Source organism: Caretta caretta, chromosome 9 (genome assembly GCF_965140235.1).
Source record: "Caretta caretta isolate rCarCar2 chromosome 9, rCarCar1.hap1, whole genome shotgun sequence".
Taxonomy (NCBI): Eukaryota; Metazoa; Chordata; order Testudines; family Cheloniidae; genus Caretta; species Caretta caretta.
Window position 1 is genome coordinate 32542323 of NC_134214.1, and position 25882 is coordinate 32568204.

General features: G+C 42.0%; 2 protein-coding genes across 13 annotated transcripts in view; both read left to right on the top strand.

The window, feature by feature from the left end:
- XRN1 (5'-3' exoribonuclease 1) overlaps positions 1-4001 on the top strand; it is an 83971-nt gene extending 79970 nt beyond the window's left edge. For all 3 annotated transcript variants that reach the window (XM_048863875.2, XM_048863876.2, XM_048863877.2), the window contains one exon: positions 171-4001. In XM_048863875.2, coding sequence (XP_048719832.1) covers positions 171-467 — 297 coding nt within the window. In that variant the 3' untranslated portion in view covers positions 468-4001. The remainder of the gene's footprint in view (positions 1-170) is intronic.
- A 7875-nt stretch (positions 4002-11876) lies between these two features.
- GK5 (glycerol kinase 5) overlaps positions 11877-25882 on the top strand; it is a 78488-nt gene continuing 64482 nt past the window's right edge. For 9 of the 10 annotated variants that reach the window (XR_012669888.1, XR_012669889.1, XM_048864571.2 and 6 more), the window contains exons 1-3: positions 11877-12124; positions 19230-19323; positions 20943-21018. Coding sequence is in view for 8 of the 10 variants with exons in the window: in XM_048864571.2 (XP_048720528.2) it covers positions 11993-12124; positions 19230-19323; positions 20943-21018 (302 nt within the window). In the remaining 2 variants the exon portion in view is untranslated. The remainder of the gene's footprint in view (positions 12125-19229; positions 19324-20942; positions 21019-25882) is intronic. The other variant, XM_048864577.2, reaches the window with a different exon arrangement.

Genomic DNA, 25882 nt, shown 5'->3' on the forward strand with positions numbered 1-25882 from the left:
AATCCTGTAATCTTATTTTTAGAGATATAATGGCTGCAAAGACAGTCCTGTGGATACATTGTTTAGTTTTAGAAAATTATTAAACTGCTCTATGTGCATTTTTATAGTGGTAAATTTTTTTCAGTTTTGTGAGAGGACATTCTTTTAAATAATATTTATTTGATTTAAAGGTAACTAAAAAAAGGGCTGCTAGCAAGAAAAATTCCGAGTTCAAAGAATTCCAGAGCTCCCTTCAAGCTGTACCACTAAAGAATGAACAGCTAATGTATTCTGACACCAACAAGCCCATTCAACAAGATACTTCAACTACTTTAAAATCTCCTCAAGCTGTTCAGTCTACTGTTTGTTTTCAAGACAACATAGCTACTCCAGACGTTCCTCATAACAAATCAACACCAAACATTTCTAGCAAACGAAAGCCAAGAAAACTGGCTGTCAATTTTGGTGCACCAAAATCTTCAGAATAAATACTGTAGCTAGACTGATTTTATCTTTCCTCTTCCCCCAGTGTTCTTCATATATATAATTTATGATTTTTAAGGACAGATATATATGTCCTTAAAAAAATCATAATGCTATTTAGAAAAATCAACCATTTTAAGTATGATTTTATTTTTCCCCTTACCCCCATGTTTATATATTATATCTATCTCTCCTTTAAAAAATCATAAAGCATTATTTTAAAAAAATAAGTATAATAAAGAGTGAAAGACTTTCAGTTGGTAGGCTTTTTCAGGCTGTTGATAAATACATATAAAAATTATGTTAAAATTTGATTAAAGATCTTGACTTAAACTGATAAAAGCCAGAAAATCCTGAATTAAGGTCACCACACAATCCATTGGTGCCTAGGTCTCTGAACAGTGGCTTACATACTATAGCGGGTGAGCAGCAATAATATTAGAGTGGGAATCCTAATTCAGAATTGCCTTGCTTTTGGGGTGGGATATGGGGCAGTAATAAGTCAGGCACTGAACATTGCTTAACACGATCTTTTGTATTTTAACTCCTTTTTCATGGTAATGTAATAAAATAGAGAAGGCTTTTATTTACCTGTAAATTTCATATGACAGAGAACAAAAATAAATTAATGGAAGACAACTGGCTTATAGAATATAAGCAAATGCAAACTGACTTGCAAATGAAGTTCTCAGTTCAAATTATATTAATAAAGTTGCTAGTTGGGATTCATTTTAAAATCTGACTCCACTTTACCAACGTAGACCTCCACTACACATCCACATGCACGTCTTCATGGACTCCAAAAACCACAAAAATCCTGAATTTTTCTAAATTATAAAATGAGTAGAACGCAAAGGTATTTGTATATATAGCATGATAATCAAACTCATGCTTACCCTTTGAGCCAATTTCTCCCACCTGCAGTTTTCACCATACAGTGAACATTGTAATCTGACAGGTTCTCTTTTCTAAATTATTATTTTTTTGGTAGTTAGCTGGCTTTTAATAGATATTTTAATTTCATGGTAATATATGGTGGCAGAGGACACACTAAATTGTCATCCTTGAGTTAGAGTTCTAAGCTTATTCCCTAATAACATCCAGACAAAAAATTCTCAATATACCTTTTTGGAGGGAATTATCACTTTAACTAGTAATATCTTAATTCTTTATGTATCTTGTCTATCTAAAAGAAAGAAAAAACTGAAAGGGCCCTGTACTACCTTATGATCCACGCATCCATGCAATTCTTATTCTTCATAAATGAAAAGTCTATGGATCCAAAGCAAAACTTGGTCTGATGCCTCGTCTCATTTGGTGCACTCTGCAGATGTTGGCTGAGTCTGCACCACCATTTTTACCTTATTCTTGTCTGTCCTGGTGAAAATACTTTACCTCCAAACAGTAGAAGGATTAGTGATATGTCAGACTTTAATCAGTGAATTCAATACATTGTCTCTAAGCAGACTTCATGCAGGACATGCAAGTTTGCAGAATTTTCTTCGGTTTCTTGTCTTGCTATTTTGCCAAGGTAACATAGCTTCACTTTCCTATAGTAGTGTCCAATTTCATCTCACAGAGTTTCTCTTCCTAAGGTTTTTGATTCATTTTCCCAAAACTGTTTTTGTCTCCTCTCTGCTGTCATGCCTTCCAGGGGGTCTTTGATAGCTATTGCTACTTCTATCCTTCCCATAGACAGTGTATTCTCTCAGAAATTTTATTTGGTATTTTTTGGCCGGATACTTGTCTTCTAGGCCTCTGATATGCCAGTCCTTTTAAGTAGTCTGTACATAATCATAAAACTCTTCTGGTTAATCTGGATTGACTGTCCCACAGAGATGACAGATTCTGTATGTGGATCCAGTGTATTTAAACTCTGATTCCAGAAATCATGTAATTTCAGGATTATTTTTATGTTGTGCCTTGTTACTCATTCAAAATCCCTACACATCTCCAAGCTAGAATAGCAAGCTGCAGGTCTTTACACTGATTAACTTTTGTACAAGTTTTTTAAAGAAGATAGTGAGTCTCTCAATAGCATCTTGCTCCTACTTAGTCTCAAAGGTTCATCTATATTCTGTTGTGTTGCGTGCTTTTCCTTAAATCTGATGCTTTCCAATGTGAGTTCCTTCTTCACAATGTGAATTTTAAGATCTTTAATTATTAAATTAATTGAAACAATTTCTTGTTTAAATTAACTTAGATTTATAGGGTTCAAAATCCTGTTTCTCAGAGGCAACATCTATCAAAATATATTAACTCCTGTATTTTTTGAGCTTTGCCTTTGAGAGGGTCTTAAGGTACATTCCACTAAGAAAAAGTTGACCTTCACAATGTATCTGTATCTCATCAACAACATTAGGGATGATATTGGCATGATACTGACATAAATATTTTTAAAATGTTGCTTCTCCTAACTAAATTTCCATACCCTGAGTTCCCAGTCTCTTGTACTATTATTTGATCTCCAGTGTGGGAACTTTTGAGAAGCGCCCATTATGGAGAAAACTGGATTACGTTCTGCTAGCACACCTTCAAACCTTCCAAAGAGATTTTCATCTCCATAAAACCTTGTTTTTCAGTGTTATCCCCAAGATTACATGGCTAGTAGATGCTGGGTGCAGGTACTAGAGTCTCTGCTGAAATACTGAATTACATAGTTTATAGTGTCCTCTTGTATCTAGATAGCCAGATATGCAAATATGTAAAGAATGATTTGTGAAGGAGACTATGCCAATACAAGTATAAATAAACCATTTTTTCCCTCATGAAATGGTTACTTTCAAAGCAGGAGCTGAATTTTTTCCCAGTGCCACTGAAACTGCCATACTAAATTTCTATACATAAGTTAAATATTTGATTCTATATCTGCTGTGTACTGTATTAGTCCCTATTTCCTAGTTACCCTTACTGTCCATTTTATCTGTATTTATGGGTTCTGTAATGTCCACTACCTGGTGCCCAATCAACTTATTTTAGCTTTCACATGTTCTCTTACATGTGATGTGTACATTGACCTATGCCATATCATCTATTATTTCAGCTCTTTTGTTTTTATATTCTATGTCAACTCTGTAATTATGTTTAATTCATACAGGTATAACTTTAAACATTCATTTTTCTCATAGATATAAAGTATTTTGTAAGTACTGGAATTTTTCATTAGATCTTATACAGAGCAGTATTTTATTAAAAATCCAGAAGGGAAGACTTTTATGTGTGCATTTTTGTAGTTTGATTTTTTTAAAATAACTTTTCATTGTTTATCTGCCAAGTGAAATGTTTTCAATTTGCATATGAATGGATATGGAATGTATTTTTTTGTCCTGTTTAGTGTTGTGCATCTGCAGATTTCTAGTATGTAGTTGCATAAAGGACTGTGCAAACATATTTTAAAATATGAACATAAGATACACTGAAGGATAAAAATTATTCATAAGAGTTAAATGCTATACAGAATTTTAATTCAACAGAATAATTTTATAAACCTGTTCGTTGTCTGCGTCTGCTTGGATTAAATATTGAAACTAGAAACATGATTTATCTTAAGTGTTTTATATTCAAGTGCCTGTTATTTGGGAACAACCTTACCTTGCCCTTAATCCAAAGTTTCAGAATTGGGTTAAACTTGTTAAAAACCCAGTTGTTCTGATTCCAAAGAGCAGCAAGCTTCCATTTTACTGGAGTGGTTGCTTGATGTCTCATCACCAGTCATTCAGGAGACCAAAAGCATGAATTTTCAATGATTGCCAGTCAGTTACAAATGAAACACCTTCAACTGGCTATTGAGGATCTGTTAATGTTGCTTGAGCTTCTGCTGCTAGTTAAGAGCAGCGGTCAGAAGATAACACTTGATTCTGTAATGGGAGAGCATAGTGCTAGGATCCCCACATGAGCAGCTGTAACCTGTAAAGCCTAGAGGTGACTGAAGGGCCATGAGGATCCCAACAGTCAAGAATGATAAGTTAAAAATTTTTTTCCAAGGAGTACAGTATATGATCTCTTGACATGAAGACATCTGGAAAAGTAGTATCAATGACATGACATTCTGGTAAGAAGCCATTTCCCATACTCAGACCAGAGAGATCTGGAGATGTTTTCCAGTCAGAGCAATCTAATAATACTCCCCCCGTCAGGCAAATAATATTCTGTCAGGCAAACCCTTGAACAAAGTAGAATGACAGAACGTGTACTGAAGATACAAATTGAGATGCATGTAAACTCCTTAAAGAAAGAAAATATAGTTTTGTTATTTGAATAAGTAACAAGTTGCTACATAAAATGATCAGTGTCACAAACCTCAACATTTTAAAACTTATTTTAAACTTTAAAAGCCTTAAAAGGCAATTGCATTATTTTCTTCCATTGTTATTTGGAGAGGGAAGGGGGAGAATCCTCTCCTTTGAGTGCTTGCCAATATGTATTTCATTCATAGTACATGTGCCCCAGGCGTCAAGTTTGAATTCTTTTAGCCAGCAGTGTCCATTGGAGCTGCGCCTCTGTCATGGTGTCCCAACCCAAGGGCATAAAGGTGTGGAGTGGGCCCAACTATCCCAAAGTTCTTTTTTGCTGCTTATGAATGCAAGTAGATCAGGAGGTGGCAGCACGCTGCTTCTCATGAATCTGCAACCCTAGGCAGCTGCTGAAAAATCTGCCCTCACTTAGGCGCCTGCCTAGTTCATCTATAGCTAAAGCAGCCCCCATCCAGAAGGGACTTCTTGGGAGTCACCAAGAATGAACAGTTGTAAAGTAACTATATTAATGTTGGAAGGGAAATAGTGTGAAGTGTGCTTTAATTGGGGTTATCATATCTCCTGTGAGAGATGTGTTCTGTATCTTAAAAAATAGACACACTAAAGGATACTAAGGAAGGAGTGATTAAGGGGAAAGGGGGATGGAAGAGAATGGAGATGGGAAGTAGAGGAGCATTTAGGGGTTCTGTGTAAATCCTCTCTTTGTAACTCAAATGATCCGATGATAATCCAGAGGTGGGCAAACTAGAGCTCATGGGACCATCCTGCCCAACCCCTGAGCTCCTGCCCTGGGAGGCTAGCCCCTGGTCTTCCCTGTTGTCGTCTCCCTGTGGCTACGCCGCTGCACAGGCGGTGCTCTGGGCAGTGGGGCTGTGTGCTCATGCAGGGCAGCGCCGCAGAGTGTCTGGCTCCGGCACGGCTCCCAGACATGCTGCTCTGAGCAGCATGGTAAGGGGGCTGGGACCAGGGGGTTGGATAAGGGGCAGGGGCTCCTGGGGGGCAGTCAGGGAGCAGAGGGCAGTTGGATAGGGGATGAGGTCCCCGGGGGGGCAGTTAGGGGCAGGGGGTTCCGGGAGGGGGTGGGCAGGGGACGGGAAACAGGGAGCAGTTGGATAGGGCAGAGGTTCTGGGGGTGGGGGTTAAATACAGGGTGGAGTCCTGGGGGGCGGTTAGGGGACAAGGAGCAGGGGGAGGGTTCTGACAGGCGTGGGAAGTGGGAGAGGGCGGAGGCCAGGCTGTTTGGGGAGGCACAGCCTTCCCTACCTGGCCCTCCATACAGTTTCGCACCCCGATGTGGCCTTCGGGCCAAAAAGTTTGCCCCCCCCCCCCCCCCGGTAATCTATCCCTAAGGGTGAAGATTACCATAAATGGAAAACATAGCTTTTTGGGATTACAAGTGAAATAGTCCGAGTGTTCATGGGGAAAGTACGGGACCTGGGGGTTCAGCAAAGCGCAGTTGTTTGAGGTCTGATTTATATGCTATTCTAGTATTTTATTTTTGGATTTAAAGAAAAGGGAATGCAGGAGGGGTAGAGGGAAATTATTACAAGAAATACAAAAGTTTACAGACAAAAACTAAGCCATATTTAGGTACGCAAATGCAGCATAACTAGAAACAAGAGAGACATGGCCACACAAGGCTTCATGCCATCAAACAGCTAAAGAATGAGAGTTTCAAGATTTTAGGTAAAGTGAAATAGTTATCAATGGTTCTTCCTTTTAAAGTAACATATTTGAATGTCAAAGGGCTAAATAATGACACTAAAAAGAAAAAAAGACCTGACCTGGCAGAACTTAAAAACAAAAACACAAAAGAATCTAAAAGAAAAATCTCAGATTATTTTATTTCAAGAAACTCATTTTCTCAGGAGGGGCCAATTATTACGATGAAAGGTAATTAATTGGTTTTCAGCAGCCTTTCTTTTTGCTTCAGCCAAAGAAAAGGAAAGAGGAGTGGGCATAATATTTTTTAAACTTGAACTTTTTCAGATTAAAGATCAATTTAAGGATAAGGAGGGATGTTTTGTCTTATTAATAACCCAGCAATTGTGCTTCAACAACAGTAGGCTCAGTGTATGTTCCCAATCAAAAGCAAAAAAAATGTTAATGATTCTCAAAAAAAACTGCAACACTTTGGAGAAGGGGAAGTTATAGCTGGAGGAGACTTCACTTGCACACCAATTCCTCACAAGGGCAGATCTGACTTTAAAAAAAAAAAAGACAAGGAGGCTATAAGAAGCAGGTGCAGCATTAACTTCTCTGTGCCAACAATTCAGTCTCTCAGCTGGAGAGAATTGCACCTAGGGAAAAGAGCTCACACATTTTATTCACACCTTCCTCAGTTATATACTAGAATAGATTTTATTTTAGTCTCTGAATCCTTAATGAACCAGACAAGAGCTGCAGATCATTCATGCACCAAGCGGAATAGTCTTTGATAGCTGGGATGGATCCCAAAAATCACTTTTTTGGAAAATGAACTGCCTGCTTCTCCAAGACAAAGATCAGGTTGCAGCAATGAGAGAGGACGTTGTTCGGTACTTAAAAATAAATTCATGGATTCCTAGACCAATCAGGACCATTGTGATCATTTCATCTGACATCCTGTATAACACAGGCCATAGAACTTCCCCAAAATAATTCCGAGAGCACATATTTTAAAAAGCATCCAATCTGGATTAAGAAATTGTCAATGATGGCAAATTCACCATGACTCTTGGTAAATTATTCCAATGATTAATTACTCTTAAAAATTTACATTTTATTTCCAGTCTGAATATGTCTAGCTTCAACTTCCAGCTATTGGATCATGTTATACCTTTCTCTGCTGGACTGAAGAGCCCATTATTAAATATTTATTCCCCATGTAAATACTTACAGACTGTAAACAAGTCACCCCTTAACCTTCTTGTTAAGCTAAATACATTGAGCTCCTTGAGTCTATCACTGTAAGTCAGTGGTCCCCAAACTGTGGGGTATATCCCCCTTGGGGATGTGGAGGAACATTCAGGGGGGTGCAGCAGGGCCCGGGCCAGCCCCCAAGGTAGGCGGGGAGGGAGTACCACGTAGGCTCTGGCCACAACCCTGCTCCCAGCTGAGCCCTGGCTTCGGCTCCAAGCAGCAGAACTGGCCCCAGCTCCTGGAGGCGCACAAACAGATTACATTACAGGTAAGTGGGAACATGACATAAAAAGTTTGGGGACCACAGCTATAAGGCATGTTCTTTAATCATTCTCACAGCTCTTCTCTGAACCATCTCCAATTTATCAACATCCTTCTTGAATTGTGGGCACTACAACTGGACATAGTATTCCAGCAGCAGTTGCACCAGGGCCAAATACAGAGGTAAAAGAACCTGTCTACTCCTACTTGAGATTTCCATTTATTCATCACAGGATCGCATTAGCTCTTTTGGCCACATCATCACACCGGAAGTTTATGTTAAGCTGATTACCTGCCACCACTTCACATCTTTTTTCAAGTAACTGCTTCCCACGAGTGTCCCTCATCGTGTGAGTATGGCCTACACTCTTTGTTCTTAGATGCATGCATTCACATTTAGCTGCATTAAAATGCATATTGTTTGCTTGTGCCCAGCTTCTCAAGCAATCCAGATCACTCTAAATCAGTGACCCGTCCTCTTCATTATTTACCACTCCCCCAAGTTTTGTATCAACTCCAAAATTTTTCTGTGATGATTTTGTTGTCTTCTAGGTGATTGATAAAAATGTTAAATAGTGTAGGACCAAGAACCCATTCCTGTAGGACTCCACTGGAAACACATCCACTCAATGATGATTCCCCATTACTATTACATTTTGAGAACTATCAGTCAGTTTTTAATCCTTTTAATGTGTGCCATGTTCATTTTATATTCTAATTGTTTAATCAAAATGTGAGCTACCAAGTCGAATGCTGTACGGAAGTCTAAGTATATTACATCAACACCATTACCTTTATCAACCAAATTTGTAATCTCTATTAAAAAAAAAATCAGGTCATTTTGACAGGATCTATTTTCCATAAACCCATGTTGATTTGCATTAATTACATTGCCCTCTTTATTAGTTTAGTTCCTTTAGTTCTTTATTAGTTGAGTCCTTTATCATTCACCCCATTGTCTGGCCTGGGATCAAAATCAAGCCGACAGGCCTATAATTACCGATGTTATCTCTTTTACCCTTTTTAAAATTGGCACAACACTAGCTTTCTTCCTGTCTTCTGGAACTTCCCTAATGCTCCAAGACTTGTGGAAAATCAGCATTAATTGTACAGCATTAATGTAGCAGCTCTTTTAAAACTCTTGGATACAAGTTATCTGGAGTTGCTGATTTAAAAATGTCTAACTTTAGTAGCCCTCCACAGATACCAGTGGAATTAAAGAGTGTAATCACCATGTGATGAGACTATATCATTGGGGTTTGGGTTTTTTGCCAATTACAGAACAGAAATGTTTATTTAACACTTCTGCCTTTTCTGCATTATTATTGATAATTCTACCATTTCCATGGTAGACTGGATGCTGTGAACAGAGGAGACGCAAAGAGAGGGAGTTTGCCTGGGAACTGTCTGAGAGAAGCTACGATGAGTGCTGCTGCACTGGGGTGGGGCTATGTTGTGAGCTGGTGGGGTGAATATCCGAGTGTCTGTCTGCTGTGACCATTTGTTTGACTGGTGCTAGTTGCAGAGACGGTGTGACAGTTTGTTTGTTTGAAAAGTGTGACTGTTTGACGGTGTGGTTGTTTGTTTGGAAAGTGTGAATTGGGAGTGCTTTGTTCCAGGTGGACCTTGAATGGTTGAGCCAGGGCAACTGCTTCGAGCCAGCAGCCTTATAAAAAAGCAGCCAGTTGCGAACCGAGTGAGCTGCGAATAGAGGAGAAGCAAACAGGGAGTTTGCCTGGGTGGCACTTCCCACAGAGTTTTTGTCTTTCAGGCTTCTGTGAGCACTAAATACATCATCTGAAGAGGCTCTTAGAATGAAGAAAGTATGGATAGTGAGTGATCGATCAGCTGTTGTGACCTGCACAGGATGTGCCATGTTTGTCTTTCTCCCAGAGGATAGAAGCAACTTTGTACGAAATGCAAGCTGGTCTCCATATTGGAAGAGAAGGTTAAAGGACTAGAAACCCAAGTATCAACCCTGCGTTGTGTCAGAGAAAATGAAGACTTTCTGAATAGAAGTCCGCGTTTGGTACTGCAGGCACAGATGCTGAAGAATCAGAGAGGGTGCAGAACATGGAAGAAAATTGGCAACATGTGACCTCCAGAAGAAGAAAAGGGAGAACCCATGTACCCCCAGTGTGGATAGTGGTAAGAAACCATTTTCAGGCTCTCTGCACAGGTACTATGGCGGAGAATGGTTTGGAAGAATCATCTGAGGGAAGGGATCAGGAGACCCCATTGACTGGAAGACATGGGATGCACTGACCTAGGGATGGGGGTTCCACGACCACCACTCCCAAGAAGAGGAGACGGGTGGTGGTGGTTGGGGACTCCCTCCTAAGGGGAAGGGAGTCATCCATCTGCCGCCCAGACCGGGAAACTCGGTAAGTGTGCTGCTTGCCTAGAGCTAGAATTCAGGGTGTGACAAAGTGTCTGCCAAGACTGATCAAGCCCTTGGACTGCTACACCTTCCTACTTCTCCATGTGGGCACCAATGATACTGCCAAGAATGACCTTGAGTGGGTCACTGCAAACTATCTGGCTCTGGGAAGAAAGATGAAGGAGTTTGAGATGCAAGTCATGTTCTTGTTCATCCTCCCTGTTGAAGGAAAAGGCCCAGGTAGGGACCATCGAATTGTGGCAGTAAATGTGTGGTTGCGCAGATGGGGTGTTGGAGAGAGGGCTCTGGATTCTTCGACCATGGGATGTTGTTCCAAGAAGAAAGATTGCTAGGAGCAGATGGGATCCACCTAACTAAGAGGGAAGAGCATCTTCGCAGGCAGGCTTACTAACCTAGTGAGGAGGGCTTTAAACTAGGTTTGCCGGGGGATGGAGACCTAGGCCCTGAAGTAAGTGGGATACCGGGAGGAAACACAAGGAGAAGAGTGCAACAGGGGAGGCCTCCTGATTCATACTGAGAAAGTAGGGCAATTGGCTGGTTATCTTAGGTGCCTGTACATGAACACAAGAAGCCTGGGAAACAAGCAGGAAGAATTGGAAGTCCTGGCACAGTCAAGGAACTATGATGGGATTGGAATAACAGAGACTTGGTGGGGTAACTCACATGACTGGAGCACTGTCATGGATGGATATAAGCTGTTCAGGAAGGACAGGCAGGGGAGAAAAATGTGGAGGAGTTGCACTGTATGTAAGAGGGCAGTATGATTGCTCAGAGCTCCGGTATGAAACTGGAGAAAAGCCTGTTGAGAGTCTTTAGGTTTAGCAGCGAGAGCAAGAAGAGTGATGATGTGGTGGGCATCTGCTATAGACCACCAGACCAGAACGATGAGGCAGATGGGGCTTTCTTCGGACAACAGAAGTTTCCAGATGACAGGTCCTGGTTCTCATGGGGAACTTCAATCACCCTGACAACTGCTGGGAGAACAATACAGCAGTGCACAGACAATCCAGCAAGTTTTTGGAGAATGTTTGAGACAACTTCCTGGTGCAAGTGCTGGAGGAACCAACCAGGGGCCATGCTCCTCAGGACCTGCTGCTCATAAATGGGGAAGAATTGGTAGGGGAAGTAGAAGTGGGTGGCAACCTGGACAGCAGTGACCATAAGATGATCGACCAGCAACTCCCCCTCTTCCCCCAGCCTGCCCGGATCAGGTGTCCAGAGGTGTTCAGGAGTCGCTGGGCGGGAAGAGGTGGGGCATGGGCGGAGTGAGGGCAAGAAGAGGCGGGGCGCACGTGGGGACCTTGAGGGAAGGGGTGGCGAGTGGCCCGCCTGGAGCAGAACGGGGGTTCCGCACACCTGGGTCATTAGTACTCGGCCTCTCTGATCGGGGGTTTTAGTTTGTTTATGTATTAAAGTACCAGCAGTGGCTCGGCTGGGTCTGGCCCAAAACGGGCAGGAGCCAGCGTTTACCTTTGCATCTAACAGGTAGTTTTAGCTCCCCGGAACTCCGCTTAATCCCTGCCCTGTTCGTTCCTGCCCCCGGCCTTTCCGAGCCCTCCTCAACCGGCCCCTCCCCCCTCAGCCGGCCTGGCCACCCATAGGCCCGCCCCTGGCGTAGGGGCGCCGCCGGGCTGTGGTTCGTTCGCGGCAGGGTGAACCGAGCCGGTTCAGTCAGCTCGAGCCCGCGCCCCGCCCAACCGCCGCATGCTGGGGGATGTCGCGCTGCAAGGAAGGGCGGGCGAGCGCCACCGCCACGTATGTGGTGGGGGTCGATGTGGGCAGCATAATGCTGCGCTGCCACGTCTACGACAAGACAGCCGAAGTCAGAGGCGTTAGCAGCAAGAAGGTGAATGAGGGGAAGGGGGAGGAGATTACTGTGGGTTGGGAGGAAGCTTAGCCCCACCCATTACCACATGCTATGGGGACCTTGTTCCTCTTCCTCTTCCCCTTCCGGGCGCCCTGTAACCCGCGCTCCCCTTCCCCCGGCAGCTTCTCGGAGACGGGGCTTTGCCGTCACTCCTTCCTTAGCCCCGCCGTGTGTGGGCCAGTCCCCGCCCCTCCACGGGCAGACTCTGCCTCCCCCGCGGAGCGGGGCTCGACTTCCTGCGGCGCGGCGGCGGCTCAGACCCTGCCTCAGCCAGCTTCGTTCCTAGGGTGCGGGGCTCTGCCCCAGCAAACCCCGGCGCCCCCTGGCTCAGCCTGCCGCGCACGCACCTCCTCTGCCCGCTCCCACGGCTCGGCGCTGCACGGGGGGAGGGGAAGGTTTACAGGGGATTCTCGGGTACAGAATGGAGGAAGCCGTTTGTAGCGTGTTCTAATGAGCCATTTCAATGCGCCTTGTTCCAGTTGGTCTCGTGTCTTGTGGCAGCCCTTGCGTTTGCATGTATTTCATTCAGGTTTTTCCCAACCAGATTAAAATCGCGTTGCTTGCATAGAACGTGTTTTATTGTGGTGGATCCCCAGACGCTTCACAGATGTGTGATAGCACGAGCGAAACACAGCATGTTGTACAGGGGGAAGGGATGTTTTAGCCAAGGAAACCCTGGTAAAGCCTTCTCGTGCTAAGCGTGCTATATGGGGTGGCCAAATCGCAACTCCAGAGCTGCATGCGGCTCGCAGAGCCCCACGTGCCCCCCCACCCCCTCTCCGCCTACCAGACTGGGGAGGAGCTCGGGGCTTCTGCCCTGTGTCAGGTGGTGGGGCTTCAGCACCACGGGAGGTGCCTGCCAGGGCTTGGGCGCTTCAGCCCCTAGCTCCAGTAGTGTCCTCCCCTGGGACTGAAGCTCCGAGATCCCCCCTCCCGCCAGGGCAAAAGCCCCAACCACTGGCAGGTGGACCTCATAGTGCAGAATCCCCAAAACTCCCCTCCCCGCAGCTCCACCATCACGCCACAGGGCAGAAGCCCTGGTATGCACACCCAGCTCTTGAGCTTCTGAAGATTATCATATGTGGCTTTGAGGGTAAGTGAGTTTGGCCACCCTTGTGCTATATCTGTGCAGAGCAGACAGGTCTTTGGTTTATAAAGTAAAGGAGTACTTGTGGCACCTTAGAGACTAACCAATTTATTTGAGCACGAGCTTTCGTGAGCTACAGCTCACTTCATCGGATGCATACCATGGAAACTGCAGTAGACATTATATACACACAAAGTCTCATCCAGTTATCTTTTGCACTTCACATAAAAAACACATGCATATGAAACACCTATTAAACTACATATTAAAATAAAACTTTTAAGCCAACCAGAATTCTACTAGGTCATCCTTAACCAAGTGTGATTATATTCCCTCTGCTTGCTAGCAAAACCTACTTGTGTTCACTCACCTGTGCTATTTGCTTTTTTTGCTCAAACCAATCTAATCATTTAACTGCCCCTGAATTTTGTGCCACAAACAAACACACATCTGTGAATTGGCGTAAAGCAGTGTTTCCCAAACTTGGGACGCTGCTTGTTCAGGGAAAGCTCCTGGCAGGCTGGGCCAGTTTGTTTACCTGCCGCGTCCGCAGGTTCGGCCGATCACGGCTCCCACTGGCACTCAAACCCCAAGCCTGATGAGCCCCTGCACCCAGACCCCCACTCCACTGGGCCCCAACCAGCTGCACCCAGACTTCCACTCTAACAATGCCCCCCCCCACTGTGCCCCACCCACCTTCACCTGGATCACCCCTGCAGAGTCCCATTCCCTTTGCACCGGTACCCCCCAATGGGCCCCTATGCATCCAGTTCCCCCAGTGAGCCACCCACACCCAGATTGCCACACACCTAGATCCCCCCACACTAAGCCCCTCCACAGTTGGATCCTGCCGGGCTTAGCCTGCTTGCCTCACACCTTGTTTGGGGGCCAGAGCTGTGCATGTGTGTGAGACTCTATCTGTCTCACTTGCTATTGTGGTGCGCACAGTATGGAGGGGCAGGACCTGGGGTGTTTCTGGGGCAGGCCTGACCCTTGCAGTGCGTCAGGGTCAGTTGCAGCCTCACCACCTAGTCCGTGTCCCGGGGACAGGGGAAGGCAACAGGGTGATCTCCCACCTCCATGCAGTCAGTGGCCTGTACTCCCCACTACCATGCTGGAGCCTCCACATTTAAAATATGCAGAATTTTGCAGAATTTTTAATTTTTTGGAATAAAATTCCTTCAGGAGTAATTGGTTGAAGAAAATCCTGGCCTGCAGACTACTGTAATTTTCATCTTTTATATACTTTCTGGGTAATTGTCACATCAAAATGTGGACAGCCAGCCATGTTAGTTCTGGGGCAAGAGAGGACAAGGGTATCCTACTATGTTTGCCAGTGGATATACTGAAATACATTAATTTTGATGATGAAAAGATCCTTTCTTGGGAAGATGGAAGAGAGGAGTATGCACTTGTTGTAGAGAGATTATTAGGGGTTAGGAGCACTGGGTTGTTGTCTCAACTCTGAAGATTATTTTTTTTAACTCATCTTGGGCAAGTTTTCTAGTGTTTTTCTCCCTCAGTTTAACTGTCTACATTACGGGTATAATAATGCCTACATCAGAGTTGTGTTGCAAAGCTTAATGTTGGCAAAGTGGTTTGACCTCCTTTAATGAAAGGTGCTACATAGCTGCAAAGTAGCATAATTAAATTATACTCTGAATTAGTGGTACTCTTTAATATTTTCTTCACAGTAGAGTTTGAGTGCAGATATGTCATGATGAACAAGACTGGGGTGCAGTATAAGTAGTTAAGTGAAATATTATATTGGTCACAGAAGCGGCTCAAAGATCAGCATTAGACATACAAACTGCATATTGTTTCCTTTGAACATTCCTACACTTTGGATTCAAGAATCTCTTAGCCTTTTATATTTTTAATTTATTCTACCAATAATATACTGATAGAATTCTCTCTTCTGTTTCTTTAGAACTTAACATATTTGAAGTTCACCTTACTACTAATTCTATCTGTCCTTGATGAGAAAAATGTATATTATGTTAGCTTTTTTGTTAGGCTGGTTAGTATTAAAATTTTGTATAGACATTGGATTTGCTATTTAATGTTCAGTTTAACTCTTGATAGATTTTTTTGTGGTTTTCTTTAATACAAAATTGGCTAATACCCACTAAAAATAACTTTTGTTAGTCCTTTGAGAGAACTCTGCAGTCCAGCTCAAGGTGCTGAGCTGGTAGCTATATTCTAATGCAGTTAAAACATCTGTGACCCATCATACATGAAGAAACAGTTGGGTGGTAATTCAGTTAAACAGTTAGCATAAAAGCACTTTCATGTGTTTTGCAGTTGAAAATGGTGTGCTAAAGTTTGTTTTTAATTTTCCATGGTTATAATTCAGCAGCACTCTAGTGGGTTGTCAGTTCCTGTTTTAAGCCCACATCTATGCTACAAAAAGCCTATTTTTTTAAAGCTGGTTTTAGCAAACAGTGTAGATGGGTGCACCAGTCATTATAGGTTGGTTACAACTACCTTCAAATGCTTTTTTAAAAAAATGTTTGAGACTACTCCTGATGGTCCTAAATTAAGCAATTTTTGAAAGTGTCTGTTTTTAGTGCAGACTGGGGCTGACTCCCAAATAAGTTTGGTGATTTTTTTGTCTTCGTACTCAAATGTGTACAAGACAGAATTGCCATAGAGGTTGGCAAAATGGGTTGTTTTTGCTTTCTAAACCCAGTACAAGATCAATACACATTGATTTATTGCAAGTTAGGCTTGAGATACATCAGCGAAGGTGTTTGGGCTAGTTTGGAACAGCACTCAACTCAACATGCAATGCTGAGCTCAAAACAGTGTTGTAAGTTCTCATTTTGGAGAACATTATAGGAAAAAATACAGCTGGGACATTTCTCATGGCTTGTCTACACTGGCACTTACAGCACTGCAACTTTCTTGTTCAGGGGTTTGAAAAAACACACCCCTGAGCGCTGCAAGTTTCAGCGCTGTAATGTGCCAGTATAGACAGTGCACCAGCGCTGGGAGCTACACCCCTCATGGAGGTGGGTTTTTTAGAGTGCTGGGAGAGCTCTCTCCCAGTGCTATGCCGCAACTACACAAGCCACGTTAAAGCGCTACCGCGCTTTAACATTGCCAGTGAAGACGTGCCCTCAGTATTTAAACCACTTGTTCATACTTGGGGTGTGGAGACTGTAGGAACCACTAGTATTTGGCAGGTACCATGCTTCTGAATTCGGTGACTGGAATCTGTATGTAGAAAGGAATCTGTATGTAGAAAGCAATGGGCAGTCTTTCTTTTAAGCTATACAGACCTTTAGAAAAGGTTCACAATTTCAAAACTGACATAAGACTCAAGGTTTGTTACTTTCATCGTCTGGTAAGTAAAGGTTTTGGTTTGTCATTTTTATTTATTTAATTTGGTATGTTTTTTTTCTCTTGTCAGTATACTAAAAACAAACAAACAAACCCCACAACCTTTCTTGTTCTTAGGCCATGAGCAAGGTAGATTTAAAGACTTTTTTTTTAATTGGATTTTTAAATTTAAATACAATTTTTTGATAAAAATACATGTTCCTTTTAAAAAATAAACCTGTTTATATTTGAATTTTAAATTGACAATTTGTTAAGGCCTACATTTAGTATAATCTCTAGAATCATTTAAATTGAATAAAAATATTTAAGTAGTACATGTTTGCTACTGAAGTTTGAAAGAAAGGCAAACCACTGAATTGGTGGAAGTCACTGGCTAAGTACCAGGAACCAGAGTTTGCTGAAGTTCTAAACAAGTTTTTGACAGCAGTAGCTTCTTCTGCAGATACAGAAACAGTTTTAAAATGTTATTTTTGTGCATTTTAAGTGAATTCCAATTTCTGTCCAAATGAAGCTTGACACAAATCACATCAAAAAAATTAATCATCACCAGGTAAACTAAGGGTTGCACACTTTGTAGCATCATGCCAAACTCATTGCATACACCAAGGGCTTCTTGCATTCCTCTGTTTCACCCCACAAGTTCTGTGTGCCAATTTTTTTATCTCCCTTACATTCAGGGACTCGTGCATCTCCTCTCACCCCGTACCATTACAGAGGTTGTGTTTGCCTCCACTTCTCCCATGCCAGTGGCTGTGTGCCAATATGTCCCCCATTCCCCTTTGCCCTCAAACGCCGTATTTTCCCCTTCAGCCCCATTTCAGGATCTTACATTCTCGCCCTACCAAAGGATCTGTGTGTGCTCTTCCCCCTTGCCAGGGTCTTACTTCCCCCTCACCCCCCATGCAGGGGCTCTGTGTGGCCCCCATCCCAAGCTTCCCCATGCTTCCTTCCTCCTTGCTCAGTATGCCCCCTTTCCCCCATCATTATTATTTCTCTTCTTTCTGTCTGGGAGATAAGTCATTCAGGCAGGAGTGGCCCTAGCCAAGTTGCTAGCCAGGGCAGAAATTCTCTTCAGTAACCCTACAATTGTCAGAGGGGTGGGAAATAAAATGGTCCAGCACCCCCCGGAAGTTGGTGCACTGGGCAACTGCCCTTCTCGCCCCTCCCCCCCCTTGGAACCAGCCTGCATTCAGGCTATCAACTTGTTAAACTCTCTTGGGAGGACGATCTGAGATGATACGGGTATTGTTATGCTGGAAGACGTTAATTGGTGTCAACCAGTTCTTTGATATATAGAGGATTACAGAGGTTCTTGAAGCTGTTAGATGGGAGGATTCACACTTCCACTATTCCAGTTTTCTGATTTTTCCCTAAAATCAATAGGGTTCTGCCCATGGAAACCTGGCTCATTCCCAGAAATGTTGTATTTCATTGGATGTGGTGTTCAAAAGTCATCATGTTACAGACAAACAAATGCCATCAAGTTGAGATTAAGACCTTGCAAATTTAGTCATTTACCAATTTCTAACCAAAAAAACAAACAAACCTTAAAAAATTTAGAATCCAATTAAATGTACGTTAAACTATATAGTTGTTTAAATAAATGTGTGCCGATACAGTGTATCCTGGTTAGCAAAAAGAAGTACCAATGTATACCAACAAATGAGAATAAACCTTTCTTTAGGAAAATAACTAAAAAGTAAAACTACCAAACAAAATTAAAATAATTGATTTTAATTATGGTTTCCTGCCTGTTGGCTTAAATCAGTCTAAAATATGGAATATTGTTATTTGCAGGGGAAAAATAGAAGATCCAAGGTAACAAAATCTAAAAAAAAATACGAAGCATGTGTTATCTACTTTTCCTAATTTTACATAGGCATTGTAAAGTAACAACATAATTATGATAAAATCAATGAGCAGATGTTTAGAAATAAAAAATCCCTTTTAATATGTGTGGCTTTAAAAAAAAATTGTTAAACTTGCAACAAATGTAAATTTTTGACTTAAGACTCTACTTAAAGACTATAGTTAAAGTCCTTTCTATACCTTCCTCCTTCTCAGTTATCTGAGCAGAATTTCCTTCCTGCTGGAGTGCAACAAAAACGAACTCTTTCTGCTTTGAGAATATTAACTCAGTTCAGACAGGATTTTCTCCTGCCTAGCAAGACAATTTCTCAGTTCCTTTAGAATGTTTTACTTGTATGTGTTTTCCATTCGTTTGTGGATTACATATGTGTTTCTTCTGTAACTGATATAAAAGACAAGAAATAATGTATTAATTCTAAAGTATCAAAGCAATTGGAAAAATATTTGAAACACTTTTAGAAAAAAATAATATTAATATTATGTTCTTAAAATTGTAATAAAGTTGATAATATTTAAAAAAAAAAGCCTAAATGAGCCTACTTGTTCCACTTCAGTGAGCAGGAAGGCCAGTTAAAGCTTTGGGGATGGAACCCTTCTGTATTATGGGCTTATTAAAGGGAACATTTTAAATGTAAAGGGGTGAGATCCATCTCTACTATTCCTCCAGTGTGTCAATGGAGTTACAGTAGGGATGTATACTGGTCCCTATTGTGTGTACTGCAGGAGCCTGGACACTCATAGTATTGTTACTGTTCATAGTAATATTATACTTCTTGTAAACAGGTAGAAACACTTCATCCTCATCTTGGCTGGGTTGAACTAGATCCTGAAGTTCTGTGGACTCAGGTCACAGATGTAATAAAAGAGGCAGTACAAGGTAATCATTCATGAAACCAAATAATAGTAGCTGATGTTAACTAAAATCATTTAATCTATTAGTTATTTTTGTACTTATGCAACGTCATCTGCTGAAAATATATTGATGTTGCTGAATAGGAAACTACAAAATACCTTAAGAACTGTCTGTCTACCTAATCCTGTAAACCCTTAGGCATTTAAATAACTTAATGCACAAAAATTTTCACATGAGCATGTGTTTACAGGGTTGGGCCCTTATTTAGTTATTTTAATGAAGCTTTCAGTAATAACTTACCAGAGAGCAACAAAATTCTCAAATTAGTACTACTTTTGGTTCACTGTGTATAGTCCTTCAGTTTAAATGGGATTTCTTAACATATCCTTCGGGTGAAATTCAGCCTTTGGACATCTTGCATGTAAGTCCCTTTGAAATCAACCGGAGGTCTCTTCAGGGTATGTGAAGACAAAATTTTCTCTTCAAACATTTGTATAATTTCTGGAACACTAATTTTAAACTTAAAATAAAATAACTTTGTTATTATGCAAAAGGTGTCATAACAAAATTAGTAAGTCACTCAGCAAATATGAAATTCTACAATTAAATTAATTTTTTTTAAATGTAAAGGCACATTGTCAACTTAAAAATCATGTAGTAAACAAAGACATTTCTTACATTACTAATACCTATATTGAAATCCAGTTTGCATGTTGCTAGTCATGCTTTTTGTTCACTTTCTGTATTTTTGATTTTTTTTCTCGGCATAAAAAATTAAAATCAGTGATGTCAGTTGCATGTTCAGGTTATTAAAGTTGCAGTGTTTGGGTTTAAATTCTCTGAGGAAAAGTTTGTTTAAAACAGCTGTTTTCACTGGAATTTAGAAAAGAAAATTGTGGAGATATTTCTATTTTTAGAAGATTTTATAAAAGTATTCATTTACAAAATAGAAATTTTAGATCACATTTAGTATGTTTGCTTTTAATTCTAGAAATATTCATTTTAAAGAGTTCTGCCTTATTGAGCTTGAATGATTATATGAAGTCACAAATTTATTTTTTTCTTAGACTTGTGAGCTCCACAGGGCAGGGATACTTTGTCTAGCTGAGTGCTTCTACAAACTAATAATATCAATAAACCCTAAATTATCAGGGTGAAGCCTCTCCATTGTCCGTGCAACACAAAAGTGATTTTGTTTATTCATGGGACTTCCTTGCCTTTCATCTAGCCTATGTTATGCTCCCAAAGATATCTAGAACGTCCCTATTGAAAGTCTCATTACTTCTGCCATGCGGGCACAGTATCTGTCTTCCCCTCGTGATGCTTCCTGAATAAGCCTACAGGGATTGCCTAATAAAAATATAGGCAATGAAAGGGCCAGTGTGCAGATGTTGCTTTTGTAAAATCCAGGATTATATGTCCAACTATTTTGGAACAAATTGGTCTAGCTCTGCACATTCGTGCTGTGTACTTGGTTATTTCAGCAGTTACGTCACTTGTTTAGCTGTCCAATGAGTAAAAATCAGTATTTATTACATTTGTTGAGTAATTTCCTAACTTTCCATAAGGTGTGTATTTATGTCATGTTATAATATTAGCATAAAAGTGATTTCTCAACTTTGAAAATATATTTTTACTTTTAGCTGCAGGACTACAAATGAATCAAATTGCTGGTCTTGGCATCTCAACACAGAGAGGAACTTTCATTACATGGAACAAGTATGTACAGTGTGTGCAGGTTAAAATGAATGCACGTTGCAAAAGTGTATTAGTTTGCCCTATAAATTTAAGCACTTTACAGAACAAGTAAAAAAACCCTAAAGAGCTTACAATCTAACTTTACATGAGCACGGAGAGTGAAGATAACCTATAGCAGAAAGGGAGGTGAGGCGAGGGAAGGACAAAAGTTACAGCAATAAAATCACACAATTACTCAGTTTAGGAATATATACAGCTTGGTGTTTCAAAAGTTTGTGTAGTGCATATACTGTGATTCACTTTCTGTAGGCAGTGTTCCTGACTGTAACCCAATTCTTCCAAAGAGTTAGAGAACAGAGTATGTGAAAGAACAATGGATGCATCTAGTATGTCATGAAGAGCCAAGTGGAAAACTTTCTTTAATTGTGGAAAACAGAACAGGAAAAATCACACTTCAGAAATAGCATTTGTTGAGAGGGTAACTCCTTAACAAGAAAACAAAACAAAAAAAAAACCTATTGCTGCACAATCCAGGCATAGATATTGCTATTGGAGATGTTTGGGGTAAAAGTTGAGACACTGAGTCACAAGTGCATCCAATTTAGGCTTAATCATTTCAGACAGAATTATTGTCACTTTATAGTGTCTGGCATACATTTATGCCAGACAAATAACAGATAAGATAGAATTGGTAAATGGGCCCAAATGACCACATTTTGGGGCCCTGGGAAGTTCTTCCACCTTCCATGATAGTCCTCGCCTTCTCTGATCTCTTAGTCTGGTCCTTCAGTGCCATTCTTCAGTTTCTACTCCAGTGTTTCTCCAGATGGGGAACATGTTCTTTTATACAGTTCTACATTACCGAAGACTTAATCTTTATCCAATCAGCTTTTAGGATATCAACCTTTTGGATTTTAGGTAACCCATACATTACTGTTACCAGCTTTGCCCGTTACTTTGGGGTATGCTCATTTATTAGGGTTACTCTTCTGGGGTAGGGGGTGTTCTGTACTTCTATCAATGTGTTGCTTGTATCACTTGTGTTCTCATACAGAGCTCTACTTCTCCCTGCTGCAGTTCAAGGGAGAACACTAGATTTGTTTATGTGTAAACAAGGAACTATACCAAAGTTGTTTTGTTCAGGCTAGACCATGGGAGCTGATCATTCCTGGATTTGGGTGGAGTACCTTGGAGTGAGCTCACAATGCAATTAGGGAGCTTCACTATTTTGGATACCAATAAAGGATTTATTACTAGAATTGGTCTGATAACTACTGGGCTGGGTGTATGCCGGCATGGGTTCATTAACAACTGGAGCAGAGATTCCTCATCGTGCAGTGCTACCCTGCTTTTCTGGTCCCAGAGTTCCATGTGGTTCTTGCCTTGGAATCTCTGTTCTCCATTCTGTATGCTAATAGAGATGCCTCCTTGTCCCATCTTCAGTGCAAATGAGGCTAGGGGAATTTCCTTAATCCTGTCATCTTTATCCCAGGGGTTTAGGTGTGTCTCTCCCTGTCTTTTCATTGCTTTTTGTAAATCTTCTGATTGGTTTTGGTTCAAGCAGAGGTCGGGGGGTGGGGGAAAGGTCTTTTGTGAGTCAGACAGGCTGGGTACTGCACCCTGGTTCCCCAAGAACACAGAGCTGCTAGGTACTAAGTCCTCCCATTGATGTGGTGCTTGTGTTGAGCAAGTATCCCCATCACATCCTTACTCGGTGATACCAAGTCTGATCTTCAATCCATTGCAGCCGCCACATCAGTCGCTGGATCCAGCAAACCAGTAGAACCAGACCAACTGCTAGTATAATTTGGAAACCGATGATCACCACAATGGGGTGAAGCATGATATTTAAAAGACCTGTTGCACTGGGGCCCCACGCAAGCAAAGTCTCCCACCAGGACTGGTGACCTGTGTTTTTTGACTGTAACTGCTAACCTAGAGATCTCCTGGTTGTGGTGTTGAATCTCGAGTTTTCCATTCTCCCCCAAAGTTCGGAGCTTCTGCAGCTCAGTTTCTAAGGTGGGATGAGTTAATAGTCGCTTAATGGCAGTGAGACCCATTCCCAGTGAAATGAGGGAAAACCTCCTTGTAGAGCTCAGGATAGGCTTTCAAATGTTGTACAGTCCAGATAGGCACAGAAAACTTAATATCACAACTAACAATAGTGGTTACATTACAGAAACAGCGATTAAAGTAAGGCACCATGGGTTAAATCCAGTGTCCATTAATCAATACAATATTACCTCTCGTTCTTACACACACACACACACACGCTTTATCAAATAGATAAAAACAGACCCCTTTTCCTGGATAACATCGAAGGAACAGTGAGACTTACTCCCAGGTTGTGGGAAGAAGCATTCTTCATGTTCCTCCAATGCTTGGTCTTCACGGATATAGCCCAAACCTTCTTTTCTCCTACACCCCTTTACATTTACTGTGTTCCACACATTATCTTTCTGCCAGGCCCAAGTGTTAGGATCTCTGGAATACATTACTGAGTTATCATTAATCTGTAATTCCAGTGGGACTACTGGGTGGATTATTCTAATTTCTTTGCCTACCACTGTTATCAGGAATAACTGCAAGCTTTGCTGGTGGTGATTGTATGAAGCATTAACTAGTCTCCACCGGGGCCGGAGGACTAATTCTTCCTTCGTAACATGGAGCCGAATCAAGTTGATTGCCTCGATGGGACTTTGTCCTGCTATGGCTTGCCTAATCATTCCCATGATTATGTTCTGGGTGAGAGCCTGAGCTCACACGCTTAGATCAATGAAAAAAGAAAAGGAGTACTTGTGGCACCTTGGAGACTAACAAATTTATTTGAGCATAAGCTTTCGTGAGCTACAGCTCACTTCAGCATTATTCTGGAGGGACTGTACACCAGACATCCTTAACTCTTAATCTTTTTCTATGAGTCTTTCTCACCCAGGAAATACCTTACTTATTAACTGCTGTTCCTCACTTAACTGTTTCAAAGATACTGTTGATGGGGTTCCCATCTTTCCTATATTTTCAGTGGCATATGATAGTTTATTAACCAGAACTTCTATGTTTGCGGCATCAACTAAAGTGATTCCTGTTCCTACAGGTGCAATCCAATCACTTAATTCCATTTTTACTCTATTTACATGGTCAGCCCCTTACCACATTCTTACCCATTCATCCCAACTCTTATGGCTAGTTCCAATCAAGGGAGTGCATACAGGTGCTATGTGAGAGATATTCATGCCTTCTAAGTGGATTTGAACCTCCTTCAGGGAAGTCTGAGGTTGAAGAACCAAATGTTCTTGTTGATCCAATTTCAACATATGGGTTCCTGAAACTGGTGCTCTTAATCGTCGGAGGGGAGCAAGGTTTGTGATCAGAGGGTCAAAATTTAAAACTGGTTGTTGTTGTTGTTGTTGGCCCAATTCCATTCTTACAATCCGAGCTCATGGAATCGCTCTAAAAGGGAAATGTGCCCATAGAATTTAAACCAAATTGTTGGCGTGAGCTTGTCACAAGGTGTGCCCTTTAATGGAACTACCCAGTCTGGGGGACCTTGCTGAATCAAGTCATGTCCAGCTAATGTCCAGTTCAGTTCAGCGGTTCCCAGTTTACAAGGACCCGTGTGATATTCTTGCCTGCTGATGTGATCAGAGACAGCTGCAGTTCATCTCCGGGTAACGGAGGTGTCTAGGTTTCGATGACAGTGATGACACATGGGGGGGGCATGGTCGCTCCCCAAAGAGCGGAGAAAACCAGGACTATCCTGCACCTTCTGCCACCTGGGAGGCTGTCATTGGTTGCGTTTGATGGTGTACGAACCTCTCGAGACCACAGTGGCTTACAGAAGAATGGGATGGAGTCTGGTGTGGTCTTAGTTTCATAAAAAAACTTGGGTGACTCCCCAGTGGCACTCTGCATGCAATTGGCAACGCTTTCCCAAGGGCAACCCGAGGAGTTGCCGACAGCGTAGAACTGATAGTGACACTGCAGTTAGGTAAAGGGGGTTGCTTCTATTGCCATAGAATCCATTCATGTGGCACAGCAATTTTACTTCCTGGGCTCCAGCTGGCAAGCACCTCCAGAGGTTCAGAGGAATCACAGGTTCAGCATAGACCCTGGACAGCATCAGACTCCAGACATCTATGAACAGCAGAGTGCTGGTGCAACAGTGGGATGTCATGGCTCATGTTTGGGACCTGTGAGGGGGCAGAGAAGAGAGAACAAACTTCTACACTCTCCCCGTGTGTACTGGGAGAGTCTGGGACCAGTATTGCAGGGTGAGCATGAAGCAGTGACCTACGTGAGGGTGGCCATAATAAGTTGAGGACTTCTCTGGCCTCTTCCTGCCTCAACGTCGGGGTAGGCACTGACAAGCCCTCCCGACTTGTATTTTCCAAGGGGGGAGGGATAGCTCAGTGGTTTAAGCATGGGCCTGGGTTGTGAGTTCAATCCTTGAGGGGGCCATTTAGGAATCTGGGGCAAAAATTGGGGATTGGTCCTGCTTTGAGCAGGGAGTTGGACTAGATGACCTCCTGAGGTGCCTTCCAACCCTGATATTCTATGACAGGAAGAGACACAGCTAAATCCCTGGGATAAGGATGACAGGATTAAGGAAACTCCCCTAGCCTCATTTGCATCAAAGATGGGACAAGGAGGCATCTCCATTAGCATACAGAATAGAGAACAGAGATTCCAAGGCAAGAACTGCACAGAACTCTGGGACCAGAAAAGCAGGGAAGCACTGAATGATGGGGATCTCTGCTCCAGATGTGGCAATTCTCCCGATCCACAGACAACTTCTCATCATGGCGAACCATCATTTTCAGTATATGGTCCTTCCTTTCAGTCTGTCTTCTTCCCCCCTGGGTTTTTATCAAATGTATGGTCATGG